Here is a 17,665-nt window from a genome sequence, read left to right on the forward strand (position 1 = left end):
CAGATGTCCAATTCAGTGAGTAAAGAGAAAATATGATAGAAAAGATGGCAGGAGAAGATGGTGTTGCAGAGAAATATGTGAACTAAGGAATGAGGTTTCTGTGTTTAGTCATTATCATTACTTTTCAGAATAGATTTGGCCACTAACTTTCAAAAAGTGCATCATTGGCAGAACACGAAAAGGAATTCTGCCTCTTGTTTAGTGCAGGCGTAGGCAACCTGGGATCTTTTATGACTCATGGACTTCAACTCCCAGAATTCCTGAGCCAGCATGGCTCAGCATGGAAACCTCTCCCTTTCCCCTCAGCATGGCTGGCTCAGGAATTCTGGGAGTTGAAGTCCATGAGTCATAAAAGAGCCAAAGTTGCCTACCCCTGGTTTAGTGGTTTCTTCCGTGGCCAGTCTATCCAGGCGGTTTTAACATGTGATAACACAACTAGTGCTCCAGATTTTTTAAGTGATAATTTGGAAGGTTGGGAAGGTCCCACACAGATACCTCAGGGACCTATTAAATTTGTTGTTTACTCTTAGGCATGTTGCTGTCTCATCTTACCCTACTTTACAGAGGCTATGATTCCTTCATGGAAGAACAGTCTTGTACAAATGTGACTCATTATTTAATAGTTCCAGGTAATGATCCTTATGCCTCTGTTTATTCTCTTCCTTTCTCTCTCTCTGCAGTGCCTCTTGTCTCCAAGATATGTCCAAGCGATGTGTATCGTGTATGGAAGCGGGGTGAAAACCTGCGGGTGGACACTACCTTACTGGGCTTTGAGCACATGACCTGGCAGCGGGGCCGGCGCAGCTACATCTTTAAAGGCGAAGGTCAGAATATCCATTTCTCGGGAGATGGGTGTGCGCTCAGTGATGTGTGGTTTTTGGCAGAAAGTGTTTTTCTTCCAACAGAGCTGAAAAAGCTTGGATGAGAAGTGAAACGTCTTCAAAGAAAAACAAGGAAGTCCAGTTACCTTGTGAAAAAGCACCTTTGGAATTTTTCTTCCGGTTTTTGCATTTTCCTCCTCTTTCTCCTGTTATTTAGATGAGAATGCTGTGGTGATGGAAGTTGACCACGACAAGCAGGTTGTGTACACTGAGACATTGTCACTAGCCTTGCATGAGCCCGAGCTGATGCTGGCTGCCATGCAGCCTTCGGAGGAACATGTTGCCAGCCGCCTCACGTCTCCTGTTGTCTCCACCCACCTTGATACCAAGAATATTGCCTTCGAGCGGTGAGCTTTGGCAAATGAAAGGGAATGTATTGTTCACTGGTACCATCAGTGCCTTTATATGGGGGATTGTGCGGAAGGAGCAGGAACATACTGACCCTGCATGGCAATTGTTGGGGAGCAGAAGCGGGAGAGACTACAGAAGCTTTTGCTTTGATCCTGTAAGCTGCTTGATGTTCTTATACCATATGAGGGAGCTAAGGAGATCAAAATTGAAGTGAGACCCAAATTGGAAAGGGTTTCTCTGATTCTTTGAGCACTAGTGTTTCCAGGAAGCCTTGCAATTGAAATGGCTTGAAGTTTATTACGACAAAATACAGTTCAACACCCTTCTTTTTCCTTTGGTCTGGTTACTGGAAGATCAGGTTTCCTCACACCAGAAAATACTTGCTCTGGAAACCACCACTTACCATAGTCTCCTTAGTTAAAGCTTTTAAGGGCAAAAATATAAGCATGTTTGCCTATCTGTTTGTGCATGAACAGCATTTAATGAAATTAATACTTTTAGGTAAGGGATTCTCAAACTATGGGTCACATCATTCCTGAGTTACTTGGTCCCACCCTGGTGTATGAACTGGCTGTCTGCTTATCCAGGCAGAGTAATGCATGGATTGGCAGTGATCCAGCTTTATTTGCAATCCAGACTTGTACAACAAAAATAATATAACCAATAGAACGCGTGCTATCAAGGATTTGCTACCTCCATATCTCCCTGCTCCAGAGCCACCTCTGAGTCTTCATTGGCCAGCTGTAAGGCATCCTTGCTGAACTCTCAACATGTTTTCTAGTCTGGCCTTCTAGTCTGCTGCCCAGCAGCTTCCATGCATCCATCCTGGCTGGATTGGGAAGGGGGAAGAACAAGGTGGAACAGAAAGCCAAGGTCACTTGCAATTTCCTTGCACTGTGCAGCCACTGTTCAGGGTGTGAGACAATGGTCACTTTGAGAAAAGTGGGCAGAGCTGAGATGCAGCAGCAATGATGTCTCAGCAGTTCTGGAAAACTTGGCCAGGAGAGCAGTACATTCCCATATGCAAAGGAAGGCAGTGAGCCATCCCTATCCAAATGTCATGAAAAAGAATGCCCGCGAAGAAGTTCGTCCTGGTAGCATTTATCCTCCAGAAACAGGAAGAGAAGTGAAGTTCAAATAAAGGTTCTGTATAACCTCAAACCCCTTGAAGAAGCTAGCAATCCAGCTTTGCTAGGTTTATACCAAAAGGCAGAGCAGGAACATGGTCTGACAAGGCTGTGGCTTTGGGTGCACAGTTAAGGTGATTTGTACCCAGTCAGAACCCCAGATGTTTGCAAATGAGTTCTGACAGTGATCCAGCTTTTGATGTGCAAGTCTGGGCTTGCACACAAACAGCTGGAGTACTAACATGCACTTCTGCTCTCCTAACAAAGCTGACTCTGGTTTGCCCATATAAAGGAGGGGGTCTGACACTGAGCCCTATCAGAACACAGAATGACAATTTTATTCCTTTGTGAGATCACACAAATTTATTTATCATTTCAGCCCCACAGAGTTTAGAATTTAGACTGAAATAGGAACCCATTCTATGTGCAAATTTGGGCCATTGTCATATTTGACTCAGGAGTATCTTTTTGCTCAGGAACAAGTCTGGCATCTGGGGATGGCGCTCGGAGAAAATGGAAGTAATCAGTGGTTACGAAGCCAAGGTACACTTCTCTACCTTCTTTGCATAATTATCCTATATAAATGTCAAGATTTAGCTTATCATCTGTATTTGTAATTAGCAAAAACCTTGTGCTTCCCCAGGTTTACAGTGCCAGCAATGTGGAGCTTATTACCAAAACACGTACTGAGCACCTGTCTGACCAGGACAAAACACGCAACAAAGGTATAGCACACATGAACTATTTCCAGTTTTGGACCCATGTTGACTTAACCAATCTATATGCTGTAAATAATTTGTCCTCATGGTAGTTCCAGTTGGTCATTCTCTTTTTGTAGTAATTATTCATTGATCTCTGTTGTTTTGTCCTCAGCAGATTCAGCATGGATTTCATTTACTTACTTATTATGTGTATATATATTTTTTACATCCCAGAAACTGAATAAAGCACTGTTATGACCTGTGTTATGTATCTCCATCCCTGTGAGATAGATTGAACTGAGAGATAGTAAATATTTCTCAGTTACTTGTGATAGTTTATAAAAGGGGTGAGGATGGAGGGGAAAACTAGAAAAGGCAATAGGAAAAAAGATTTCTGAATTACAAGATTATAGGCGCTGGTCTTTGTGGCATTAGAATAATAAGAAAAACCTACTTGAAAACCTAAATGTAGCATCTTTTAAAACAAAGTGTAAATGATTATACCAGTAAAAAGAGATGAGTAAATTGCACACTCTAAACTTCATCATTCTTTTCTATGCTCAGGGAAAATACCAACCAGCTCTGAAGAAAGTATATAATATATATTCATGGATAAGCTGAGAAAGTTAGGTTCCAAAATATACCCCAAAATTAGATCTGGCTTCTCTGCAGACCAGAACGAGTTTTTAAAGACTGTCACAGCCTTAAAATCACATGGTTTTATAAAAGATGACATATCAGTTTGCAGTTTCCTGTCTTGTCATTGCAGTTAAAAATTGGAGGAGTGGCTTATTTGCGGGTGGCACATTTTTCATGGTATTTTGGTTGAAATTTCTGGGATTGACTTATCTGCAGATAGGTTTATCGACAATTATGTATGGTATTTCCTGCACTCACCTGTCCTATTCCCTATCTAAGAGCCTTGGTGGAGCAGTGGGCTAATGCCTCCTTAAGTAACACCAGCTGCCTGCAATTAGTGCAGGTTCGCATCCCACCAGGCTCAAGGTTGACTCAGCCTTCCATCCTTCCGAGGTAGGTGAAATGAGGACCCAGATTGTTGGGGGCAATTAAGCTGACTTTGTAATAATGCTGCTTGGGGGTGTGTGTGAACGCCCTAATAAGCAGGCATATACATAGAATGAAGGCTACTGCTAAGCTTGTAAGCCGCCCTGAGTCTTCGGAGAAGGGCGGGATATAAATGGAATTAAAATAAAATAAAATAAATAAATCTTAGCAGTCCTTGCAACCAAGTTCTTATTACTGTAAAATAAATGGGCAAGGACATTTAACTTCTGGGAGGAAAGATAAGATAGATAAGCAAATAGTCTTGCCCACTACTAGGAGTGGACAGTATGGGACAAGTTCTTTTGACATTTTATAAGATAGTGGTTGCTGTAAAGAAAGAATATAATTAGCAAGCCCAGGCAATATTGAACTATTGCCATGCACCCTACTTGGGGCTGCCCCAAACAGCACTCGGAAGCTACTAATGGTCCTGAACTAGAAGTGGGAGGAAACAGTGTTGGGCATGCTTTGAAATGCCCAAGTGATACTATTGTGTCATGAGCTGTATTGATTACTGATAACCTTTCAAAGCCTTTCATGGCATAGGTCCATATTATATAAAGACCAGTTATCTCCCATTGTTTTCCCCATTTGGTAAGATCTGGTAGAGTTGGTCTACTTCAGGAATTCTTGATCAAGCAATGCCATCTGGCAGAGGCATGCCTTCTGTATCGCAGCGTCTGCTTTCTGGAATTATACCTCCCCAGTGGTTTGTTTACCTCCCTCTCTGATGTCGTTCCACAAGTTGTTAAAAGCCTGACTATTCTCCTAGGCCAGGGGTAGGCAACCTCGGCTCTTTTATGACTCATGGACTTCAACTCCCAGAATTCCTGAGCCGAGGTTGCCTACCCCTGTTCTAGGCCTTGTTTGAAGAGCCCTGGGTGATTGGTTGTTACTTAATCTATCCAGATGCTTGAATTCTTCTGTACTGCTTTCTTATTTTAAGTGTAAATAGCTAAGAATCATTTTTGGGTCCATGGGGAAGCTTTTAAATTTATTAAATAACTTCAAAAAAAACACCAGGTGAGCAGTGAATATTTACTCTTATATCCTGTACGGTAGTAGTAGGGGCTGTGGTAAAAAAAAAAGAAGAGGAAGAAGGGCAAATTACAATCAGATACATTACTGGGACACACATAAGCATTTTGTGACATGAAGCTTCTCCCATGACACTCCTGCAGCAATGAAGAAAAGACACCAAGCTTCAATGTACTACACAATTATTATTATTTTGAATGATGTTTATATCTCTCGTCTCTTTTTTCAGTAGGGAAATACAAATCAAGGCAAATAGTTGTTCCACATAATGGAATAGTTTTAAGATTTGCATAAGGGGACAACTTAGCTGGAGACCAGGCAGGCCAATGAAAACTTTTTTTGTGTTTCTTTCCACAGTGGTCTGCTGCTGCTAAGGGTCTAAAGAAAGGGTGGCTGGGAGCCAGGCTAATATTTGGAGGTTGGAAGAGCCTCGTTTCACATTTCATTTGCAGGCCCATGTAACTCTTGCACTGTAAGGTTAAAAAGTGTTCGCTTAGGGAGACGGTGCTCATTTTAGTAGAAATGAAAGAGACATTTTCTGTAGTAGTTTGTCCTCTCTTCAAGGGCTGCTGCTGCTGCTGCTGCTAAATGTTTTTTTCCACAAATGTTTAGTTCATCAGGATGTTTGTTTTAATATCAAAAGCACAGTTCCATGCTGTGTGCCACCTTCAATGCTGTAACAAACAGATAAGACAGAAATGTTTTAAAGAAACAATATTAAGCATCTGGTAAAAATAGGCCTTTGTAGCTGAAGTGCTTCTTTGAGGAGAAACATAGGACTTACTCTTTCGGATGTAACTTTCCTCGCTATGCAGGCTCCAAGACTCCATTCCAGTCCTTCCTGGGAATTGCCCAGCAGCATGCCGCCCAGAATGGGGTATGTAAGCGAGGTCAGGTTCTTTTTCCTGCACAAGGAAAAGGGCGCTAGCTGAGGCATCAGCATGAGGAACTAAAGGGGAAGGAGGGCAGCAAGAAGAGACTTATGCTGGACCAGTGTGGTGGGACTGGTGGGGAGTGAGACTTGGTATTTATGTGGCATTTACAATTATTGCTAGAATCCTTTACTTAGAATAGATCCTGCTCCCCATTTTTCAGGCCCCTGTGCTGCAGTCAGCCAGTTTCACAAACCCAACATCTATTACCCCTGAGGAATACTTTGATCCCAACTTCAACTTGGAATCCCGTAATATTGGCCGCCCAATTGAGATGTCCAACAAAGTTCAAAGGTGAGTGCAGGTGGGGAAGATAGTGCAGCACTGATACAATGGGAGGCTCAGGACATGAAGGGCTAGCATTGATGCTTTGGGGGTTTGAAAATGAAAATCCATGAGGGTGAGCACGAGGGCTAGTTTTTTTGGTGTGCTAAGATGGAGGAAAGGGAAGTTCTGGAAACTGACTTGTTTCTTATTTGCTAGGTTCAAGGCCACTCTGTGGCTCTGTGAGGACCATCCCCTCTCCCTGGTGGAGCAGGTGACACCTATCATTGATCTGATGGCGATCAGCAATGCTCATTTTGCCAAGTTACGTGATTTCATCACCCTCAAGTTACCTCCTGGCTTCCCAGTTAAAATCGGTGAGAGAGATGCAAAACAAAGTGGCTGAAAATGGGAGTGGCAAGTGATGGTGCTAACCATTGTAACGTGGAACTAGTAGACAAAATGTGGCAGAGAGAGCAGGTAGCAACAGGAGTATGGCAGGAATGATGTATGGCAGACTTAGATGTAACAGTAGATCAGTGGTTGCTGATATTTAGGTACTGAGAAACAGAAAATGGAGGGCACTATTGCATACCCGATCTAGAGAAGCATTTAGTTAATCATTGTAGGAGTAGAATGCTAGCTACTCTAGGTGGCTTTTAGTCCAGTCCAGGTTCAGGACTTTTTTATATCATTATATTCTTATTAATAATGTTTTGATGGGTTCTGTATGAAAACAGCAAGAGACCTGAAAATAAATAGTTCCCATCCTTTCATTCTTTTCTTTCCCTTTTCTGTAAGTTTTCCCTGTCATTTTCAGAGATCCCTCTCTTCCATGTGCTCAATGCCCGGATCACTTTCAGTAATTTGTGTGGCAGTGATGAGCCGCTAAGCTCAGTGCGGATCTGTACTCCTACCCAGTCTCCTGGCAGCAGTGAGGAACCAAGTGCTGGGGCAGAGGCAACCAGCAATGCTAAAGGTAAGATCAAAGGCCAAAGATAGGCACAGCTCTATCAAAATTATGCCCAGTGCTTCTGTGGCTTCAGTGATGTAAACTCTGGTAAGACTGGATAAAGAGAAAGAGGAAAGAAGCTTTTGGAGCTGGAAGAAGTAGGTCCAACAGTCCATACTGAGTTATTTGAAGAAGTAATAGAGGAAAACAGGCTGTGCAATCTGCATCCCATAAACAGCCAATGGATCCTAGGCCCTGCTTCTGTAACTCCCATATCACCTCAGAAATTATGCCAATATTTTTCATCAAACGAAAGGGTGAACATTCCTCTCAATTTCCAAACAAATTTTATTTGTCTAAAATACAACTCGAGCCCCAAAGGAACCTCCCGAAAATCTACGCCTTGCCCACTTGTGTTGTAATATTGTGTCACCATTGCTCCCCAAAAGTATCGAAAAATATATTTATCATGGAATAGTTATAAAAAAATTGCTTGGCCTGGAAAAGACTAGTTAAAAGAATGACACTTAAGACTGTGTTGTTCTTGTCCATCATCCAGTTACTTACTCTAGCAGAGTATTCCTAGCAGAGATCAATACTGGCCCTAACAGCAGCAACTGGAATCATGAATTCTCACTTGATTTTACCTCAGAAAATGCTATCTAGAAGGTTTCTGCACAGAATTTGTCCAAACGTTTCACAATCTATGCAGTGTGAAGCTCTACTTGCCTACCCAGGACTGATGCATGGAGCTTGTGAAACAATTTCTGGTTTTTGCTTTCATTTTAGATTTTGCTGTTGTTATTAAGGTAAAGGTAAAGGTTCCCCCGCACATGCATGCTAGTTGTTTCCAACTCTAGGGGCCGGTGCTCATCTCCGTTTCAAAGCCAAAGAGCCATTGCTTGTCCGAGGACGTCTCCGTGGTTGTGTGGCCGGCATGACTAGACGCCAGAGGCGCACGGAACGCTGTTACCTTCCCACCAAAGTGGTCCCTATTTTTCTACTTGGATTTTTACGTGCTTTCGAACTGCTAGGTTGGCAGAAGCTGGGACAAGTAACAGGCTCTCACTCTGTTACGCGGCACTCGGGATTCCACCCGCCAAACTGCCGACCTTCTGATCAACAAGCTCAGCGTCCTAACCCACTGAGCCACCGCATCCCTTTTACTGTTGTTATTACTCTGGCATAATAATAGATCACACTAATTTAGTCTTGCGGTTTCCCTATCCATTGTTTTGAGAAATTTCTGCCAGCTTTTTTCCAACCTGTTATAGGTTCACCTGGGAAGATTTAGTGTATTTGCTTCAACGCTTGAGAGTGTGTGGTTTGATCAAAAAAAAGAACTTTATTGTAATTTTAGGGAAGTAAGCAGAGATTAGATGTTTGGTTGATTAATTAACACAGGACATAGTTAAGCCCGTTCAAACTATATGATATTTGAGCACAATTTTAGACAACGTCCACACAATATAGACAACTTAATGGTGGATATGATACTACTATGGAGTCACAGTGACTCTATATTAATATGCCTTTCATTCCAGGCAGTAAACAGACAGAGCCATTGTACTTACATTCTATTTGTAGGTCTTCCAATTGCTTCTATCTGACAATGGTCAAAACTGATATGCTGTCTAGTTATGCCTTTGGTTTTATGTGGCATAGCTGTTGCTATTGCTGTTGCTATTTTCCCAGTCTCTGTTGTAATTATTGTTATGTTATTCTCCTTGCCCCTAGTGTACCCTTTCCCCTGTGAGGTGGATCCATCTGTATTTGAGGTGCCCCAAGGCTACACAATGCTGGGTGCGGGCCGTACAGAGCCCATGAGGGATGAGGACGATGACCTACTCCAATTTGCCATTCAACAGAGTCTCCTGGATGCTGGCACAGAGACAGATCAGGTGATTGGGAGGGCAGCAAGTGGTCTGTGGTGGGAAAGGCTTGCATTCATTTAGTAGAAAACCTGGTTGTTCAAAACAGGTCTAAGAAGGTTGTGTGGTACAAGTAGTGGTGGGTTTCAAATAATTTAACAACCAGTTCTCTGCCTAGCCTTCCCTCCACCTTGGTCGCGGTGGGCTGCTCGAGGGGTCGGCTGGGATGGGGGCAGGAGATCCCAGTGGGGGGGTGTAGGAGCTCCCGGTTATGGAATTGCTGGAGGTCCCAGCTGGGGAGGGCAGGAGGGTAGGGGGGGCTGCAGGAGTCTCAGAATGGGGTGGGTGTAGGGGGGTGAGGGGGTCAGCAGATCCCGGCTGGGGAAGGTGAGGGGGTGCAGCTAGGGCGAGTGGGAGGGCTGGGACGCCTCTGCCAGGGAAAGCTGCACCCACACAGGCCAAGCCTGTGATCCACACTGTGGTCAGGTAGGATTGCATAGAAGGCGCCGGGCAGGGGGCTGGAGGGGGAGCTGCCAGCAAGTGGGAATCAGAGCAGCCGACATCTCCCTTAGCGCAGCCCCATTACGTAGGCGGAGACAGCCCCGGGACTGCTGGAAGTGGGTCCTCACCCAGCCTGGGCCCCATCCACTCGGCAGCTCTGATGGCAGCAGCTGCTGCTCAACCAGCCGGCCACGCAGGAGGCGGGGCTGCTTCCACTCCACATCATCCCACAGCCCCTCACCATCGCCATCCCAGCAGATGCTGCGCTGCGGCAGGCAGACATCATGTTGCCGGCCGGGCCTGGTGATGCAGGGATCACCGCTGCCACCTCCTCCTTCCCAGCCCCATGCGTTGCCTAGGCATCGCAGCGCACCATCTGCCGGCCACACAGAGAAGCAGGAGGAGGCCCTGCATCGCCAGGCCCGGCCGGCAGCATGCCGTCTCCCTTCCGCAGCACAGCATCTGCTGAGACCCACCAGCGCAAGGACAGGCGGCACAGCTTTGCTTCCAGAGCTGCTGCCAGCCAGGCCAGGCGATGCAGGGATCGCCGCCGCTGCCTCCTGCTTCTTTGCTGTGGCCGGTGGGGCAAGAGGCTCAGAGCAGCAGCTGCAGCAGCAGCCGCCCCCATCAGAGCTGCCGAGCAGACAGAGCCCGGGCCGGGCGAGGGCTCCCTTCCGGCCTTCCCAGGGCTGTCTCCACCCAGGCCGATGGGGCTCGGTGGCTGGTTCGCCATGATGCAGGGCAGCGACTCTTATGTTTTTGATTACAAGTGGTACCTTCCACGACCACACGGTCTCCCTGAAAGCTATCAGTTCTAACACCAGACACAGGTGGCTGGAGAAAAAATAATATGTCGCCATTTGATACCCGTCTTCTTCCCATGGAACCAAAGTTAGAGGGCGTGTGGCTAAAGAGAGGGACAGTTGGGGTTGTGCCTGCTTTATTATGGGGCAGGCTATTAACAGGCAGCCTGCTCCATTTCATTAAAAAAATCCCTATTTTTTTTTAAAAAAAATAATGAGATGGAGCGGGCTGCCTGTTAATAGCCTGTTAATAGCAACCGTCCTTCTCTTCAACCAGCCGCCCACTAACTCGCCGAAGTCCCACGTGGCCAAATACGTCTTAGCACGGCTGGTTTCCTCCCCCCCCCCCCGCGCCCCCCGTCTCAGCCTCACATGCTCTCCTTTTCCCAAGCACGACTCACTGCAGCACCTCCTCAGCTGTTGGCCGGCTGGCCAGCCAGCTCAGAGGCGGCTTCTCTGAACTGCTGGCGGCGGGCGAGGCAGGGGCTGCTTTTCGTCTTCTCCTCCGGACGGCTTCGGCAGATCCGCCCTCACCTGCCCACCCATCCTCTTTCTTTTCATTCCCCTTTCGAGCCCTCTTCACAGCTCTGCCCACACAGCCACCGAAGCGGCAGTTAGCGCGCCGGAGCTGGAAAGCATTTCTCTGCCACTGCAGAGTTGGAGATCTTGCCCTACTCACCACCGCCCAGACGCCCTCGCTTCCCGAACCATTTCTTTTCTAACCTTCTTTCCAGCTCCTCCGTCACTTCCTCTGCCGCCATGTGCAGTCCCAGAAACAAGAGTTTGTGGGACTAAAAAAAAAACAAACAAAAAAGTTCAATCAATCAAATCCAACTTATCGTGAAAAAAACTAATGTCTCGCAGTTGGAATTGACTGGTTGAACTTTTCTTTCTAGTCCCATAAACTTCTTTTGTTTGTGGGACTGCTCACGACGGTGGGGGAAGTGATGGTCGGAGCTGGGAAAAAGGTGTCTCATGGGTGCGATCGGGGGCGGGAGTGGGTGGCGTTTCTGCCACCCTTCAACCGGTTCTCTGAACTCAAAAGAAGGTAGCTACCGGTTCTACCAAACCGGTCCGAACTGGCTGAATCCCACCACTGGGTACAAAACAAAAGTAGGAGGACAACGTAGCAAATAAAACCCCAGGTGTTGTCACTTACTGGAGATCATTCTTTGTTGACAACTTTAGATATAGCTTTGGGGGCTTAAATTTAGTCTTATTGGTGCTTTTCACCCTTATTAGGAATCAGGGATGGGGGACCTAAAGCTAAACATGATCTCAGACTATTCAACAAGTCGCAGGATCAATTAGTTAATTAATTAATTACCTCACAAGTTTCCAATTGTTATCTACTCCTGGGTGATACCTGCTGGATCTCCTTTTTATTTTTACTTCTTCATTCCATATTTTTTATTAGGTTACCATCTGGGAAGCTCTGACCAACACACGACCAACATCCAATCCACCAACCTATGATGAGGAACTACAATTGGAACGGTGAGTATTTGTGTAAAATACACACCATCCATTCACATACATATCTAGCTATCCTGCCAGACTGTTTCTTTTTTATTGTGATGTAAGCAGTGGCTGCTACTAGAAGGAGTTGGTGGTGAGAAAGTGCCAGGAACTGCATAAATTAAGACAGTTGCGTGCTACCCTCCTAGTTTAAGTTCTCCACCTTTGCTGCATAATTATTAGTTTAAAGCAAAAAAAAATTCCATATATTTAGTTTATTTTGCCAGTTATGGGAAGGGGGACAAGAACTATACAGGGTGTGGAAACTTCTTTCCCAGCTATTTGAGATTTTGTTCATCAGCTCATTTCTGGCTTCTGGGATGCCACTAGCACAACTATGTAATTTGGTTTGGTTTCAAGAGAAATCTAATATTGACAGTAGAAATGTGACTGTTTTTTTTTTCTTAAATGAAACTTTGTACCCTAAATAATTTCATATATTTGCTTACAGATAAAATACTTACGGTAGGCCTAAAATAAGAATCACACTTTCTTTTTAATTATTAGACATATTTTAGGAGTGAGTCTTAAAAATACATTTAGTCTGTAAATGGGAGAAAAAGGCATGCTGTCTTTGCCATGGTCAGGCTATATAAAAAAAACTTTAAAAAGACTCTTTGATTTTTTTGTTGTTGTTGTTAGTTGTGAAGTCGTGTCCAACCCATCGCGACCCTACAGACAACGTTCCTCCAGGCCTTCCTGTCCTCTACCATCTTCTGGAGTCCATTTAAGCTCATGCCTACTCCTTCAGTGACTCCATCCAGCCACCTCATTCTCTGTTGTACCCTTCTTCTATTGCCCTCAACCTTTCCCAGCATTAGGCTCTTCTCCAGTGAGTCCTTCCTTCTCATTAGGTGGCCAAAGTATTTGAGTTTTAGCTTCAGGATCTGGCCTTCTAAAGAGCAGTCAGGGTTGATCTCCTCTAGGACTGACCAGTTTGATCGCCTTGCAGTCCAAGGGACTCCCAGGAGTCTTCTCCAGCACCATAGTTCAAAGGCCTCCATTCTTTGGTGCTCAGCCTTTCTTATGGTCCAGCTTTCACAGCCGTACATTGCAACTGGGAAGACCATAGCCTTGACTATACACACTTTTGTTGGCAGGGTGATGTCTCTGCTTTTTAGTCTGCTGTCTAGATTTGCCATGGCTTTCCTCCCCAGGAGCAAGCGTCTTTTAATTTCTTGGCTGCAGTTCCCATCTGCGGTGATCTTGGAGCCCAGGAAAATAAAATCTGTCACTACCTCCATTTCTTCCCCATCTATTTGCCAGGAATTGAGAGGGCCGGATGCCATGATCTTGGTTTTCTTAATGTTAAGTTTTAAGCCAACTTTTGCACTCTGCTTCTTCTTCTTCCGTTTTCTGTGATTCAACAGAACCAATTCAGTGTGACATGTCCCATTAACTATTGTGTTTTAAGTGCTTGATTAAATGAATCACATTTTGATTTGGAAGTAGTGGAATAAGAGCCTTGTGTAATGGGAGGCAATAAAGAGTATCTGTCCTCAGGCAGTGATCCATAGTGTGAACACAACTTTATTACACGGACAAAAATGTTGCTCCACCATTACCTAGGAAATATAGGAAATTTGTGGAGTTCCTCAGGGGTCGGTTCTCTCGCCTCTCCTGTTCAACATCTACATGAAACCGCTGGGTGAGATCATTCGTGGTTTTGGAGTTGGGTATCATCAATACGCCGATGATACCCAACTTTTCATTTCGACCCCAAACCACCCCAGTGATGCCCTCGCTGTGATGTCCCGTTGCCTGGAGGCGGTTCGGGTCTGGATGGGGAGGAACAGACTTCAACTCAACCCTGACAAGACTGAGTGGCTGTACATTCCGGCATCCCGGGACATTCAAAATGTTCCATCGCTCTCTATGGGGGGTGAGCTCTTACCCCCCGTGGATAGGGCGCGCAACTTGGGAGTCCTCCTAGATTCACGGCTTACCTTGGAAGATCATATAGTGGCCGTGAGTAGGGGGGCTTTCGCCCAGGTTCGCCTGGTGCACCAGTTGCGGCCCTATCTGGACCGGGATGCCCTGTGTATGGTCACTCATGCGCTCGTGACCTCTCGCCTTGACTACTGTAATGCTCTCTACATGGGGCTTCCCTTGAAGACCACTCGGAGGCTCCAACTGGTACAGAATGCGGCCGCGAGAGTTGTCTTGGGAGTTTCCCGGTACTCCCATGTTACACCTTTGCTCCGCGAGCTGCATTGGCTACCAGTTGTCTTCCGGGTGAGGTTCAAGGTCCTGGTCATGATCTTTAAGTCCTTACATGGCATGGGTCCGGGTTACCTCGAGGACCACCTGCTGCCGGCGTCAACTCCCCTCCGCCCAGTGCGTGCCCACAGAGAGGGCCTCCTCAGGGTGCCTCCGGTCAGGGAATGTCGACTGGCGGCCCCCAGGGGGAGGGCCTTCTCTGTGGGTGCTCCGGCATTATGGAACCAACTGCCAGTTGAGCTCCGGATGGCATCAGACCTCCGATCCTTCCGCCGCGGGCTGAAGACCCACTTATTTGAATTAGCTGGTCTGGCCTGATGGGGGAATATGGGTTTTTAATTGGTTTTTTAGTATTTTATTATTGTTGTATTTTAATTGGGCACTGGTTTAATTTCCTTTTAACTTTTGTATCGTTATTTATATATGCCCTGTGAACCGCCCTGAGTCCCTAGGGAGAAGGGCGGTATACAAATTAAATAAAACATAAACATAAACAAACATAAATTACAAAAAGATTAATAAAATACATCACAATATAATCAAAGCTTATAAAAACAAATATTTCAAAAAATAACAAATATAAACAGCAGGTGCTTGTTATAGGCCACTGATTAACTTTTGAATAAGTTCTGGTTTTGTTTAGTGTTTAGCTTAATTTACAAATGACACAGTTACCATTTGTTCAGTAAATCATAACTTAAACTGTGCTTTAATGCACTGCATAGCCCACTCGTTAAGCTAAGAGATCTTAAATTTACCATTTTTCAGCAAGCCAATTTAAAAGAATCTTGTATGAGATCACTGACTTGTAAATTCATCAGCAGATTTGACACAGTGAATTTAAATGCAAAACAGATGGTTTGTTAATGAAAAAGTATTTGCATTAGTCCAGTTGGTTTGCTAGTTCATCATTTTACTTGTGGGGAAAAAAATGCATATCTACCCTGGATGTGTCCAGTATTCATTTTGCAGCAGTTTCGGCACAGCAGTGTCACAAGCCTATTGTTGTCTTCCAAATTGTTTGAGTTTAAGTGCACTTAATAGGAAATGGTAGGCTTTCTCTACCATTATTGCATGCCATTCAGTGACCTCTAAATGACTGATGAAAGTTTATGGCAAAGAAAAAGCTGGGAATTACTTCAGCAAACTACTGCAGCTTAAGAAAATAGACATGAAGACTCCCAAAGGCATCAGGAGTGCTTTGGAAAAAATGCAGTAAATAGCAATTTAGGCAAGCCCAAGAGCTGTGAATCTTACAGTTTTGCAGCAACCCCATGAAAAGCTATTTGATGATTTAAATGCTCCACTTTATCTCATCTACTACAGATACATCTACTTTTATATGCCCAGAGATAGTATTTAGCCTACCGTATTTTCCGGCGTATAAGACGACTGGGCGTATAAGATAACCCCCCAACTTTTGAGATGATTTTCATGGGTTAAAAAGTCGTCTTATACGCCGGAAAATACGGTATTTCGAATCAAATTATTCAATTTGCAATTGCCCCTATAGTTCAGACTGTTGTGGGAGGCCTATATGGTTTCCATTGTATATTTATGGAAATTCCCCAACCTAGGGGGGTAAAACATAAGTAGTTTATGTATTACACAAGGCATGGCTTCACAAACTACCATTCTTTCCAAATAATGCCTGCTCAGCTGCAGAATGGACCCTGGTTCTGGCATATATTGTGTCAATGATTAAAAACTTCAGTGGCTTCCAGTTTATTTCTGAACATAAAGCAAAGATCTGTAAAGCTTTTGTGCCTGTTCTAGCATGGGCGTGCCCGTGGATTAAAGCCATTTTCTGGTTGCTATACCATCCAAAATAAGGTGGGTAGTACCTGGGGAAAAGCCTTGTTGGTAATGATGGTGCCATCAGATCTCCCTGGAAGATTTACGTATTGAATTAGTTTGTGTCGTTTCAAGGCCAGAGAATTTTTAATTTCCTCAGAATGTTTATTTTTATTGCGCTATATTATCTCTATTTTTATCAGCTGCTCCTTTCTGGTGTTGCACAAAAATTCTGTGCAAGAACAGTTCCACTAATTTGGAGTAGCCTGTGCTTGAACTGAAACTTCCAGGTTTCATGTGTTTTGATCCACACATGGAAGCAAATAGTATATTTTATAAAAAAGCCTTTGTACAAAATTGTTAATGTCCACAAGTTATTTTACAAGTCCCACTTCTTTTGCTCCTATATAGGTAGTGCTTGACTAATGCCCACAGTTGAGCCCAAAATTTCTGTTGCTAAGGGAGACAGTTAAGTGACGTTTGCTCCATTTTACGACCTTTCTTGCCACAGTTGTTAAGTGAATAGCTGCAGTTGTTAAGTTACTAACACAGTTGTTAAGTAAATCTGGCTGCCCCATTGACTTTGCTTGTCAGAAGGTTGCAAAAGGTGATCACGCCCCAGGACACTGCAACTGTCATAAATATGAGTCAGTTGCCAAGCATCTGAATTTTGATTGCCTGATCATGGGGATGGTGCAATGGTCTTAAGTGTAAAAAACAGTCATGAGTCACTTTTCAGTGCTGTTGTAACTGAATGGTTACTAAATGGACTGTTGTAAGTTGAGGACTATCTGTACAGTATTTCGTCTACTGTCTTTCACCTAAGATAAGAATTCTGAAAAATGTAGTTGCAACATATTTGCAAAGCAAGATATTTGAGGAAGCAGCTGCAGTCTCAACATTAGTATCTGAATAGATAATACAGATAAGCAAATGCAGACAGATAATAAACTACTTCCCAGTCCACAGCTGTCTCTGTATATCCAGATGTTGCTATGACTGTTTAAGTTACAACTATTCTGTGATTGTTGTTAGTTGTGAAGTTGTGTCTGACCCATCGCGACCCTACAGACAACGTTCCTCCAGGCCTTTCTGTCCTCTACCATCTTCTGGAGTCCATTTAAGCTCACACCTACTGCTTCAGTGACTCCATCCAGCCACCTCATTCTCTGTCGTCCCCTTCTTCTCTTGCCCTCAACCTTTCCCAGCATTAGGCTCTTCTCCAATGAGTCCTTCCTTCTCATTAGGTGGCCAAAGTATTTGAGTTTCAACTTGAGGATCTGGCCTTCTAAGGAGCAGTCAGGGTTGATCTCCTCTAGGACTGACCGGTTTGATCGCCTTGCAGTCCAAGGGACTCGCAGGAGTCTTCTCCAGCACCATAGTTCAAAAGCCTCCATTCTTTGGCACTCAGCCTTTTTTATGGTCCAGCTTTCACTGGCATACATTGCAACTGGGAAGACCATAGCCTTGACTATACGCACTTTTGTTGGCGGTGCGATGTCTCTGCTTTTTAGTCTGCTGTCTAGATTTGCCATGGCTTTCCTCCCCAGGAGCAAGCGTCTTTTAATTTCTTGGCTACAGTTCCCATCTGCGGTGATCTTGGAGCCCAATGTTAAGTTTTAAGCCAACTTTTGCACTCTGCTTCTT

General features: G+C 44.6%; 1 protein-coding gene across 1 annotated transcript in view; it reads left to right on the top strand.

Moving 5' to 3' along the window:
• ANKRD13D (ankyrin repeat domain 13D) overlaps positions 1–17,665 on the top strand; it is a 30,017-nt gene that overhangs the window by 7,785 nt on the left and 4,567 nt on the right. Inside the window, exons 5-14 of the mRNA XM_083350640.1 lie at positions 681–824; positions 1,039–1,228; positions 2,836–2,902; positions 3,003–3,084; positions 5,979–6,040; positions 6,259–6,389; positions 6,579–6,736; positions 7,180–7,338; positions 9,049–9,212; positions 11,904–11,983. Of these exons, the coding sequence (XP_083206766.1) occupies positions 681–824; positions 1,039–1,228; positions 2,836–2,902; positions 3,003–3,084; positions 5,979–6,040; positions 6,259–6,389; positions 6,579–6,736; positions 7,180–7,338; positions 9,049–9,212; positions 11,904–11,983 (1,237 nt within the window). The remainder of the gene's footprint in view (positions 1–680; positions 825–1,038; positions 1,229–2,835; positions 2,903–3,002; positions 3,085–5,978; positions 6,041–6,258; positions 6,390–6,578; positions 6,737–7,179; positions 7,339–9,048; positions 9,213–11,903; positions 11,984–17,665) is intronic.

This window comes from Vipera ursinii, assembly GCF_947247035.1.
Source record: "Vipera ursinii genome assembly, chromosome: 1".
Taxonomy (NCBI): Eukaryota; Metazoa; Chordata; class Lepidosauria; order Squamata; family Viperidae; genus Vipera; species Vipera ursinii.